This window comes from Chrysemys picta, chromosome 22 (genome assembly GCF_011386835.1).
Source record: "Chrysemys picta bellii isolate R12L10 chromosome 22, ASM1138683v2, whole genome shotgun sequence".
NCBI lineage: Eukaryota > Metazoa > Chordata > Testudines > Emydidae > Chrysemys > Chrysemys picta.
This window is the reverse complement of record NC_088812.1, coordinates 7,136,692-7,149,535: the sequence shown is the minus strand read 5'-3', so window position 1 is coordinate 7,149,535 and position 12,844 is coordinate 7,136,692. Positions and strand designations below refer to the sequence as shown.

The 12,844-nt window shown below is 57.3% G+C and overlaps 2 protein-coding genes across 9 annotated transcripts in view; both read left to right on the top strand.

The window, feature by feature from the left end:
- Positions 1 to 12,844, top strand: part of LOC101934762 (adhesion G protein-coupled receptor E2-like) — a 37,075-nt gene that overhangs the window by 1,934 nt on the left and 22,297 nt on the right. The window lies entirely within an intron of this gene.
- The window catches only part of ADGRE5 (adhesion G protein-coupled receptor E5), a 107,311-nt gene continuing 96,763 nt past the window's right edge, over positions 2,297 to 12,844 (top strand). For 6 of the 8 annotated variants that reach the window (XM_065576148.1, XM_065576147.1, XM_065576146.1 and 3 more), the window contains exon 1: positions 2,343 to 2,474. In XM_065576148.1, coding sequence (XP_065432220.1) covers positions 2,444 to 2,474 — 31 coding nt within the window. In that variant the 5' untranslated portion in view covers positions 2,343 to 2,443. Of the gene's footprint in view, positions 2,475 to 12,844 lie in introns of all 8 variants that reach the window. The other 2 variants (XM_065576150.1, XM_065576149.1) reach the window with 1 other exon arrangement.

The window sequence follows — 12,844 nt, the reverse complement described above, 5'->3', positions numbered from 1 at the left end:
CTATCCCAGCCCTGTCTCCCAACTTTGCTGATGCCCCTCAGTCCTGACTCACAGGCCCCTGCTATCCCAGCCCGGCGCCCCACAGCTGGACATTCCCCCCCCTCCCATCCCCCAGCTGATCTCACCCGCCGGTTCCTGTTTCTGCTGGGGCAATGTTTCCATGAGGTCTCTGGTGCCTGCCCAAGGGGTGGCCAGGATATCCCCGCAGTGACACAATCCCCCGGGCTCCAGCTATGGGGCCTCAGCAGCCCCGACCTGAACCGCCCCCTACATCCCAAAGGGCACGACCCTGCCAAGCAGGAGGCAGCCTGTGGGGCGAGAGCAGGCTGGGGGGTCAGGACTCCTGGGTTCTAGTCTCAGCTTTAGGAGGGAAGTGAGGTCTAGTGCAGAGCTGGGCAAACTCCCGACCATCCTGCCTGGCCCCTGAGCTCCCGGCTAGGGAGGCTAGCCCCCGGCCCCTCCCCTGCTGTCCCTAGCCCCCGGCCGCTCCCCTGATGTCCCTAGCTCCCGGCCCCTCCCCTGATGTCCCCCTTCCCCCGCAGTGACGCCACCATGCGCGCAGCGCGGCTGGCTCTGGCCGGGCGGTGGGGCTGCGAGCTCCTGCTGCTCTGAGCGGCATGGTAAGGGGGCAGGGACGGGGGTTGGATAAGGGGCAGGGGGTCCCTGGGGCAGTCAGAGGACAGAGAGCAGGGTGCAGTTGGATGGGGCGGAGGTTGTGGGGGCGGTCAGGGGAGGGAACCGGGGGTGGGGTTGGATAGGGCGTGGGGTCCTGGAGGGGCGGTTAGGGGTGGAGGGTCCCGGGAGGGGGCGGTCAGGGGACAAGCAGCAGGGGGGGTTGGATGGGTCAGGAGTTCTGAGGGGGGCAGTTAGGGGGCCGGAAGTGGGAGGGGACGGATAGGGACAGAGGCCAGGCTGTTTGGGGAGGCACAGCCTTCCCTACCCAGCCCTCCATAAAGTTTCACACCCCGATGTGGCCCTTGGGCCAAAAAGTTTGCCCACCCCGGTCTAGTGGTTAGAGCAGGGGGACTTGGCATCAGGACTCGTGGGTTCTAGTCCCTTCTTTACCATTCCTCTCTCCTCACGAAGAGCATCACACTGGATAGCCTCATTGCCCCGTATCAATATCACAGCCCTTTCCAAATCCTGTGAAGCTCTTGTCTTTCCACTCTCCTGTGGCAGGGAGTTCCCTGGGTTAACAACACAAGGCTGAAGGGATTTACAGGTAATGGTGGGACTGAGTGCAGGTCGTGAGCTCCCAGCCAAGCACAGATCTGCCCCGGGATGTCTCTGCACTGGGGGGGCTGTTCCCGGGACTTGGATGGGCTTTGAATCTGGCCCCAGCTGGGCTGGAAAGTCGGCAGCTCTTCAGCTGTTGAGCTCCAAGGGGAAAAGCAGCTCCCGGCTACCCGACCCTGCTAATCTGGGCTCCGCACCGTGCTGGGGCTGCGTTCCAGGGGGCACGAGGGGTGACAACAGGGGTGTATGGGGGGCAGCACAGACAGGAGCAGTGGTAGCATGGGGTGGAGATAAGCTTGGGGCTGGGGGCCGGGCTGGTAATGGCCCTGCTGGGTCATTCCTGGGGGCATCTCAGGGGATGCGTCCGGGGTAGGGGTGTCTCTGGTCCAAAGAAGGGTCCCCCGGGCCTGAGGAGTTTAGAACAGTGTCTGTGGTATGTCAGATTGGATGGGAGCCCAGCACGTTGGTCTCCAAAGCAGATATCCTCATATACACCAAACCCCTCCCTCCCAGCCAACCTCCCTCAATCCCCTACACACCCCTCTATCCACTCACCCCCCCCCCCGCCTTCCCCACCACCCTCCAGCCCCACGCACACCTGTCCAGCCCACTGCACCATCCCGTCTTCAGGTGTTCCTCAGGCAACTCTCCCTCTGGTCTCCCCCAGTGCTAACCCCAGGAAGGGGGGCTCCTTCTGCACCCGTCTGCACCTCGGGACTTGGGCAGACACCCGCTGTAGCAGCCCCCGGGGGGCCCAGATTGCCCCATGTCGCTGTATGGTCGGGGGCAACTGTGTAAAGGGGAACCAAATCCATGTCCCGCCCCCGCGAGACCCCCTGGGATGGAGACTCAGCCCAAACTGTCTGTCTGTCATTTAGTGGGAGCCCCTGGTTAAAATATTGCCCGGACCTGCCTGTCAGCTGCCCCCCTTTTCTGACACCCCCATGGCTCCCCTTCCCCTGAGCTCTCCCCCTCCCATCTGCCCACACACAACCCTCCCTTTCCCTCCCCAGATCCCGCTGTCCTCCCCCCCGCCAGATCGCCAACCCCAGCCATGTCTGCTAAGCAGAGAATAACTCCCCCCCCTCTGATCCCAGCCTTCCAGGGCGGGGCCCCCCGCCCGCCATAGAGCCGGCCCTGCTCGAGGGCACTGCCCTTTGGCTGCAGATCGGTGCTCGCTGCTCGCTGGACTCCCTCACCCCGCAGTATGGACCTGGCTCGCCGCCTGCTGACCCTCGGTGAGCCCCCGATCCCGGCCCCGCCGCCCGGTTCCACCATGTGCTCGGCCCGGGCTCCTGCTTCCCGGGCACGTTGCTAAGCTCGGTTCCCCGGGTGTCAATCTGGGGGAGTGACTCCGGTGTCGCTCCGCCGTGGCTGCTGGCGGGCTCCGGCCCCCGGTAGAGCTGGGATCCCCGCGGGCTGGGCTCCGAGTCCAGGGGCTGGAGCGGAGCTGGGGCCCGTGGGGGATGGGCCCGATTCTGACGCCACTTACTGTGGTGTAAATCCCCAGGGGCGGGGCCCCGGTTGGTGAATTTTGCTGCCTGGGCTCCAGGGGAGTGACGCTCATTGACACCCGCTGCCTTTACAGTGCTGTGACCGAGTGAGGGCAGGATCGGGCCCAGCCAGTGCCGGCGGGGGCTGATTCTCCCCTCCTCTGCTGGAAATCTGGAGCAACTGGGCCCGATTCTGCTCCCACAAGTTTCCCCTTGTGTGACTCCAGTGGAGTGACTCCTGGATCCTGTGCTGGTGTGAATGGGACCAGGATACTTGTGTCTGGCGGGGCAGGGATCTGCTGGGCTGTCCAGGGCAATAGAGGATTGTGCTCTATGTCCGGCTGGGCTGGGCTCATCTCTGACACCCTGGGGAGCAGCGTGTTACTGTGGGGAGGGGTCACAGGTTGTCCTATCCTGGCTTGTACTCCAGAGAGAGATGATCCTTCTTTGACAGAGAGGCCAGGTGGTTTACTAGGCTCCTGGCAAGATGATTCTGGTGCTGGGGAGTGAACCCAGGAGTCCTGGATCCCAACTCCCCTGCTCTAACCCACCAGACGCCACTCCCCTCTCCCTGCTGGGAATAGAACCCAGGTGTCCTGACAACCACCACCACCCCCAGCTCTAACTACTAGACCCTGTTCCCTCAGGCTACAGAAACAGGGTTTGTAAACTGATTTCCTGGGGTTTGTAAACTGTGCTGTCCAGGGTGTATCAACTGGACTTTATACCAGCAATTGAGAGGCACAGGGACCAGGTTTGAAAGCCTTTTGGGGACCCTTTTGGGGTGATCAGGCTTTGCATTTCTCCCAGGGGGGAATCGTTGGGTATGAGGCCCTATCATAGCGGGGGTTGGGGGTGCTGGTGTTGTCTGTGGGCTGCCCCTCCGAACCCTCAGACGAGTCCTGAGTGGTTAATGACAGGACAGAAGGCTGGATGCAATTGCCTGCATGTGTCCTGGTTCTGCCCCTCTCTGGGCCTGATCCTGCCCCTATAGGAGACAAGGCCAAGTCTAGCCCTGGCCTGCAGTGTCAGCGCATCCCAGATGGAGGTGCCCCAAATGCGCCCCCCCCCAGCTATTCTGATCACGGATCATCCTGGGTCCAGTCAACTCCCCTTCCAAGCTGCATCGAGACTTGATCTGAGCCTTGGGGGCAGGGGAAGTTCCAGGGTCACCTTCCCCACACCCACTGACGACTGATGCATCCGCAGTCGTGTCCCCTTTGGGCTGTGGGTGGTGCTGGAGCGTGGGATCCACCTCGGAGCTGGGAGCTGCAGCATCAGGAGCTGGGTGCCTGGTGTCCCGGGGTTCAGGGAAGGCTGGAGGGGGAGGGGGCGGGTTGGAATGTGGGTCGGGGTCCTTTGCTTTGGAGTCTTCGAAGTCTTCGGCTTCCCTATGAGGAGAGATTAATAAGACTGGGACTTTTCAGCTTGGAAAAGAGACAGCTAAGGGGAGATATGATTGAGGTCTATAAAATCATGACTGGTGTAGAGAAAGTAGATAAGGAAGTGTTGTTTACTACTTCTCATAACACAAGAACTAGGGGTCACCAAATGAAATTAATAGGCAGCAGGTTGAAAACAAATAAAAGGAAGTATTTCTTCACACAATGCACAGTCAACCTGTGGAACTCCTTGCCAGAGGATGTGATGAAGGCCAAGACCATAACAGGGTTCAAAAAAGAACTAGATAAATTCATGGAGGTCCATCAATGGCTATTACCCAGGATGGGCAGGGATGCTGTCTCTAGCCTCTGTTTGACAGAAGCTGGGAATGGGCAACAGGGGATGGATCACATGGTGATTACCTGTTCTGTTCATTCCCTCTGGGGCACCTGGCACTGGCCACTGTCGGCAGACAGGATACTGGGCTAGATGGACCTTTGGTCTGACCCAGTAGGACCGTTCTTATGTTCTTATGTCTTTCACTTAAAGGAGCATTTGCTTGGCACAGGTGCCAACTTTTGTTGGCGTTGGTGGGTGCTCGCCCCCACCACCCCCAACTCTGCCCTGATTCCACCCCCTCCCTGCCCCATTGGATCCCTCCCCAAATCCCCGCCCTGGCCCCGCCTCTTCCCCAAGCGTGCCGCATTCCTCCTCCTTCCTCCTCCCGCCCAGGCTTGCGCGAATCAGCTGTTTGGCGGCGCAAGCGCTGGGAGGGAGGGGGGAGAGGAAGGATGCAGCAGCACGCTCAGGGGAGGGGGAGGGGGAGCGGAGGCGGGGCGGGGCGGGGCTGGACAGGGTGGGTAGAGGAGCTGCCGGTGGGTGCTCAGCACCCACCAATTTTTCCCTGTGGGTGCTCCAGGCCCGGAGTACCCACGGAGTCGGCGCCTATGTTGCCTGGCTTTAGACGCCTTCAGGGCAAAAAGCAAACCTGGGTTCTATCCCTACTCTGGGAGGGGAGTGGGGTCTAGTGGCTAGAGTAAAGGAGGCTGGGGGCCCAGACTCCTGGGTTCTATCCCCACAGCTACGGGAGAGGTGTTGGTCGTGAGTTCTTGTCTAAGTGGCTGGCTGTACAAAGGGCTAGATCCTGTTGGGTGCTCAGTGCCGCCCCCCTCCCCCACCCCGTGCGTCCTACGTCCCGGGGGGGTGCCACGCCTGTGACGCCAGCAGAGAAGCCTCGTTTTCAGAAATATTTCTGTCCATGTTGTGCCAAGTGCTTAATAAAATGAAGCATTCCTTGCCCTACTTGGCCCTGCCTGTCCAGCCGCCCTCTGGGGAAGGAGGGAGGGAGAGGGAGACATCAGAGCTGCCCTGGGTCTGTGCCCACCCATCTTCCCAGAGCTTTGGCGGGTCTGGTTTTCAATCCAGACTTATTTCAGAGTAGCAGCCGTGTTAGTCTGTATCCGTAAAAAGAACAGGAGTACTTGTGGCACCTTAGAGACTAACAAATTTATTAGAGCATAATAAATATTATAAGGTGCCACAAGTACTCCTGTTCTTAATCCAGACTTAGGCTCCTGAAATGAGAAGCCTCACTTACAAAGAGGCTGCGATTCGTAGGCAGGCAGTGTCGTCTACTAGTGGACAGAGTGTTGGTGTGGGAGTCAGAACACCTGGGTTCTTTCCACGGATCTGGCAAGTCACGTCCCTGCTCTGTGCCTCAGTTTCCCCACTTGCCTTCCATCAATTGAGACTGGGAGCCCTTTGGGGCAGGTGCCGTCTCTCGCTGTGGGTCGATGGGGACCCCGATCTTGGCTGGGATCTGTGCAGCCCCTGGCACAATAGGGCCTCAATTTTGGTCGGGGCTGAGAGTCGCTACCATAATTCACTTAATAACGAGCATTCCCAGATCCTGCAGAATCTGGGCAGAACCAGCCAGCCAGGCCAGCTATCTTAGGAGCCTTGATGTGGATTTAGGGGCCAGATTTTAGGTGCCCAAGTTTGGCACGTGGGTCCCCAGCTGGGGGCTGGATCCTGCACTGCATGTTCCAACTCAGCTCCCGTTGGTGGCAGGCGCTGTCCTGCTGGTGCGATGGGCTCAGGATTGGATCCAGGGGGAGTTTGAGCTCCTGTAGCTGCTGTTATCTTTGATGCCTCCTTAGATCTGTGTGGCACAGCCCAGCTGGCAGGTGCTGTGTGGCACAGGTGCCCGAGTGGTTCAGGGGCTACGCTGGCACAGGGAAAATCCAGCTTCAATTCTCAGCTCTGGCACTGAATCGCTCTGTGCCTCAGTTTCCACAGCAGTAAAATGGGACAAATGGTCCTTCACTTGGCTTGTCTGTTTGGGTCTTTGGCTCCCGAATCGATGCCAAGGTTTGTAGGTGCCGAGCTTGGTACAATGGGGCCGTGGTGCCACAGCAGTATGGCTAATAAATACAAGCTGTGGCTTGTGTGTGTGACAGTAGAATTGGTGCCAGGCATTTGTTTGATCAGTGACTTTGTTTTTTGCATTTGAGGGAGGGGAGAAGGGCGGGGGTGATAATATGGAGCAAAGAGCCAATGGGGCTGGGAGGTAGGACTCCTGGGTTCTATTCCCAGCTGCCATTTGCTCTGAGACAGTGGGTGAGTTGTCGCTCAGTGCCTCAGTTTTGCCACCTGTAAAATGGGGCTGGTGGCAGCGCCTTTCTCAGCAGGTGGAGCCATGTGGGCTGTGAATGTCCATGTAGTGGTTTAGGGCTGGCCTGTCTCCTCTTTGCCAGGGGCCATCTTTCCGGTACAGTGGGGACCCAGTCCCAGGCTAAGCGCTACCATAATACACGTAATACTATCTCCAGCCTTGCTGCCCCAAGCCTTGAAGCATTGAGACAGGCCCTCGAAAATCATAAGTGGCTTGAAGAAGATAGTGAGATCAGAACGTTGGGTTCCTTGCGGTCTCGTAGCCCTGTGGGGGGGTGTCACATTTCTGAGCTCCACTCTGCCATCAGGAGGGTTAGAAACTTATTTTTAATGTGAGCCCAGATCCTCAATCCCAGGAGTCCAGAAGCTGGGGCTTTAAGAAAAGCAACAATTGTCACTAGTCCGGTGGTAAAATCGCAAGTGTCGGCAGCGCCGTGACGCCCTTTGTCTCCTGTATCAGGACCCAGAGCTTTGGGAGAAATGGCTGGCTGGGGGTCAGGGTGGGGATTGGTTATATCTCCAGGGTTTGAGGGGGGCTGTGGGTTGTGGGAGGGGTGCCTCCTATCTTGGGGGGGAGTTGGCAGATGAGTTAACCTGGCAGGGGGGGAGGTGAGCACTGTTTTGCTGGGTGAGGCATTGCACGGCTGATTTTGAAATCAAGAGCAAAACCGAAAGGCGGGTGATGAGTTGTGGGGAAATGGTGAGAGGTCTGGGAAAATGACGGGTCCCGTAACCTCTCCTCCTCCCCTCTAAAAACCCGCTCGTCTTGTGCCAGGACTGGCACCTGGGCAGAGTGAGCATGAGCCAGCGGGGGGAGGGGGAGTTAAATTCTCCCTGGTCACCATGGCAGCAGCGCAGACTCCGCCCCTGCTTGCCGCTGGTGGAAGTGATGACACAAGGGGCAGATCAGTGGTGGGTTGGGCCCACCTGGGGGATCAGGCCCCCATTGTGAGATGTGGGGGCTGGGCAGAAACGCAGATACAGTATCCGGGGGGGGGGGGCAGGTCTCCGGATCTCCACGGGGTTACTCAGTAGCAGCGAGATGCTGAGGCGATAGCGATTCCTGGAAACTACCCAGGGCAGAGGAAAGCACAGGGGGGCAGAGCCCTGCTGGTGTGAATCGGCCTCCTTCCATTGAGCTCAATAGGGCTAGGCCGGTTTACACCCGCTGGGGCCTTGCCCAGAACATCAGGGGTTGATTCCAAGAAGAGGGGTGGAAGTGTCCACTTTGAGAGGGGACTGGTGTCGGGTGGGGAAGAGCCAGGACTCCTGGGTTCTATCCCCACAGCTGGGGGAGGGGTGTTGGTCGTGAGTTCTTGTCTAAGTGGCTGGCTGTACAAAGGGCTAGATCCTGTTGGGTGCTCAGTGCCGCCCCCCTCCCCCACCCCGTGTGTCCTACGTCCTGGGGGGGTGCCACGCCTGTGACGCCAGCAGAGAAGCCTCGTTTTCAGAAATATTTCTGTCCATGTTGTGCCAAGTGTTTAATAAAATGGAGCATTCCTTGCCCTACTTGGCCCTGCCTGTCCAGCCGCCCTCTGGGGAAGGAGGGAGGGAGAGGGAGACATCAGTCCTGCCCTGGGTCTGTGCCCACCCATCTTCCCAGAGCTTTGGCGGGTCTGGTTTTCAATCCAGACTTATTTCAGAGTAGCAGCCGTGTTAGTGTGTATCCGTAAAAAGAACAGGAGTACTTGTGGCACCTTAGAGACTAACAAATTTATTAGAGCATAATAAATATTATAAGGTGCCACAAGTACTCCTGTTCTTAATCCAGACTTAGGCTCCTGAAATGAGAAGGCTCACTTACAAAGAGGCTGCGATTCATAGGCAGGCAGTGTTGTCTACTAGTGGACAGAGTGTTGGTGTGGGAGTCAGAACACCTGGGTTCTTTCCACGGATCTGGCAAGTCACGTCCCTGCTCTGTGCCTCAGTTTCCCCACTTGCCTTCCATCAATTGAGACTGGGAGCCCTTTGGGGCAGGTGCCGTCTCTCGCTGTGGGTCGATGGGGACCCCGATCTTGGCTGGAATCTGTGCAGCCCCTGGCACAATAGGGCCTCAATTTTGGTCGGGGCTGAGAGTCGCTACCATAATTCACTTAATAACGAGAATTCCCAGATCCTGCAGAATCTGGGCAGAACCAGCCAGCCAGGCCAGCTATCTTAGGAGCCTTGATGTGGATTTAGGGGCCAGATTTCAGGTGCCCAAGTTTGGCACGTGGGTCCCCAGCTGGGGGCTGGATCCTGCCCTGCATGTTCCAACTCAGCTCCCGTTGGAGGCAGGCGCTGTCCTGCTGGTGCGATGGGCTCAGGATTGGATCCAGGGGGAGTTTGAGCTCCTGTAGCTGCTGTTATCTTTGATGCCTCCTTAGATCTGTGTGGCACAGCCCAGCTGGCAGGTGCTGTGTGGCACAGGTGCCCGAGTGGTTCAGGGGCTACACTGGCACAGGGAAAATCCAGCTTCAATTCTCAGCTCTGGCACTGAATCGCTCTGTGCCTCAGTTTCCACAGCAGTAAAATGGGACAAATGGTCCTTCACTTGGCTTGTCTCTTTGGGTCTTTGGCTCTCGAATCGATGCCAAGGTTTGTAGGTGCCGAGCTTGGTACAATGGGGCCGTGGTGCCACAGCAGTATGGCTAATAAATACAAGCTGTGGCTTGTGTGTGTGACAGTAGAATTGGTGCCCGGCATTTGTTTGATCAGTGGCTTTGTTTTTTGCATTTGAGGGAGGGGAGAAGGGCGGGGGTGATAATATGGAGCAAAGAGCCAATGGGGCTGGGAGCTAGGACTCCTGGGTTCTATTCCCAGCTGCCATTTGCTCTGAGACAGTGGGTGAGTTGTCGCTCAGTGCCTCAGTTTCGCCACCTGTAAAATGGGGCTGGTGGCAGCGCCTTTCTCAGCAGGTGGAGCCATGTGGGCTGTCAATGTCCATGTAGCGCTTTAGGGCTGGGCTGTCTCCTCTTTGCCGGGGGCCATCTTTCTGGTACAGTGGGGACCCAGTCCCAGGCTAAGCGCTACCATAATACACGTAATACTAACTCCAGCCTTGCTGCCCCAAGCCTTGAAGCATTGAGACAGGCCCTCGAAAATCATAAGTGGCTTGAAGAAGATAGTGAGATCAGAACGTTGGGTTCCTTGCGGTCTCGTAGCCCTGTGGGGGGGTGTCACATTTCTGAGCTTCACTCTGCCATCAGGAGGGTTAGAAACTTACTTTTAGTGTGAGCCCAGATCTTCAATCCCAGGAGTCCAGAAGCTGGGGCTTTAAGAAAAGCAACAATTGTCACTAGTCCGGTGGTAAAATCGCAAGTGTCGTCAGCGCCGTGACACTCTTTGTCTCCTGTATCGGGACCCAGAGCTTTGGGAGAAATGTCTGGCTGGGGGTCGGGGTGGGGATTGGTTATATCTCCAGGAGTTGCGGGGGGAGAGAGGGGCTGTGGGTTGGAGGAGGGGCGCCTCCTATCTTGGGGGGGAGTTGGTGGATGAGTTAACCTGGCGGGGGGGAGGTGAGCACTGTTTTGCTGGGTGAGGCATTGCATGGCTGATTTTGAAATCAAGAGCAAAACCGAAAGGCGGGTGATGAGTTGTGGGGAAATGGTGAGAGGTCTGGGAAAATGATGGGTCCCGTAACCTCTCCTCCTCCCCTCTAAAAACCCGCTCGTCTTGTGCCAGGGCTGGCACCTGGGCAGAGTGAGCATGAGCCAGCGTGGGAGGGGTTGTTAATTCTCCCAGGGCACCATGGCAGCAGCGCAGGCACCGCCCCCACTTGGTGCTGGTGGAAGTGATGACACAAGGGGCAGATCAGTGGTTGTTGGGCCCACCTGGGGGATCAGGCCCCCGTTGTGAGATGCGGGGGCTGGGCAGAAATGCAGATACAGTATCGGGGGGGGGGGGGGGCTAGGCCGGTTTACATCAGCTGGGGACTTGCCCAGAATGTCAGGGGTTGATTCCAAGAAGAGTGGTGGAAGTGTCCACTTTGAGAGGGAACTGGTGGGTGGGGGAGAGCCAGGGCTCCTGGATCTAGCCCCAGGTCTGGGAGGGCAGTGTGGTGTAGCAGTTAGAGCAGGGGGGCTGGGAGCCAGGGCTCCTGGATCTAGCCCCAGCTCTGGGAGGGCAGTGTGGTGTAGCGATTAGCGCAAGGGATGCTGGGAGCCAGGGCTCCTATATCTAGCCCCAGCTCTGGGAGGGCAGTGTGGTGTAGTGGTTAGAGCAGGGCTCCCAGCACAGGGCTGTGGTTTGAAGCAGCAGCAAGACTGGGCTCCTGAGGGGGGGGAAGTGCAGTGAGTTTCCTGCCTCTTTAGAGGAGCAGGGACTTTCCAAAGGTACCTGCGTGGGGGGAGGGGGCGCTGCATCAGCTGCTGCCGCCCCCGCCTAGGCCGGGTGCATGGAGGGGGCTCTCAGCATGTGCTCGGGTGGGAACGCCGGGCTGGGGGAGTCGCTGCTTGGTGTACGGCTGGGAATGTGGGACCAGTGGGCCCATATAACTCGCCGCCCCTGTGGAGTGGATTTTGTCAGCCGGCATCTAGCTCTGCCCACGTGTCCAGCGCCCGGCATTCTGCTCGGTGGGAAGGAAAGCGTGGACAGGGAAAGTCTCCATTGTTATTGGTGGGAGCCCAGCTCTCAAAAATCTGGCCTGATCCTCTTCTTATTGCCCCTCTACATAAATCCAGAGTCACTCCAGTTATGCCAGTGGATTCACACTGTTCTACTAACCAGTGTCTGGTTTGGATATCACACTCTTATTACTTATGTAACCCTTCTGCCCATCTGAGTTGGCAGCAATAAGGGCCGGGTTCAGTATCTAGGGGTTCCATTTCAATAACACAATGCAAAACCGGCTCGAGCCCCCACCCAGTGACCTGGACAATTACATACCACCCCCTGGGTGACTCTAAGAGGCAATACTTCCCCTCTCGCAAGCACGGAGTCTGAGTGTAGCATAAAATGTTTAATAACATGAGGTAAACGACATCAGCAATTGGGAAAACACCACAGACAGGATGCATAACACAAACCATGAGCAAAAGACCCACCCCCAAAGTCCCAAAAGTCCAAAACCCCAAAAGTCTCTTGAGTCCAGCAACCCAAGAATCACCCAAAAGTCTCTGTCCCTGGTCAGTACAGTCCCAGAGTTCAAAAGTTTATCTGCAGAGTCTTATCAACCTCCCCCCGCCCCAGCCTGGGTGGAAATGGGGTGGGAGAAAGGGGCACCTTACATGGTCCAAGGCCAACTGCCCCACCTCTCCATGGGGTTCTGCTGCAGCCTTCAGCAACTCCATTCCACCAGCTCCACTCCTTCAGCTATCCCATGAGCCACTCCAGCCATCCCACCAACTGCTCCCCTCTGCTCATCATCCTGTGGGCCACGCCAACCATCCTGCAAAGTGCTCCACTCTACTAGCTACTTAACAATAAATCTTCAGGGCACCCCCACCGGTTAACACAGCAATTTCAGCTTGTAGTAGGAGAGCCCCAGTGCTGGTGCACCAGTAGCCCAGAGTGAATTCAGCATAACAGCTTGTAACTAAACTCTGAATGAAATCAAAATTAGCTTTACTATTCAACAGTGAAGAAAAAAAGAAGTGTAATTACTGTTTCATAGCTTCAAAACAGAACCCACAAAGTAAAATACAAATTCCCTTCCTATCCCCCAGCATCTTTCAATTCACTCAGAGTTGTCCCTTGTCTAGTGAGTGCTACTAAGATGATGGTGAGTCCCTCTGTCATAAAACAGTTTCATTTTCCTTGATTCACATAATCAGGGTAACAACACTTTATTCCTCCTGCCCCAATAACAGAGAAACTGGAGATCCCACATCAGCCAAAGTGACCATTTTGGGCTGCCATGGGCTCATGCCAGGCAGGTGGGTGTGCCTATGCAAACAAGATCAGCCCCTGAAGTTTTTTCCCACACTCGCCATAATTCAGCACCAGATGTCAGGGTACAGCTCATCCTGACTCTGCTTACACCTCTACAGGGATGGGCTAGAAAGAACTGGTCCCGTCTCAGCACAGGGGCCAGCCCAGCCCTGCATGTCTGATTGCACGAGAGCGGGGGTGCTGCTGGG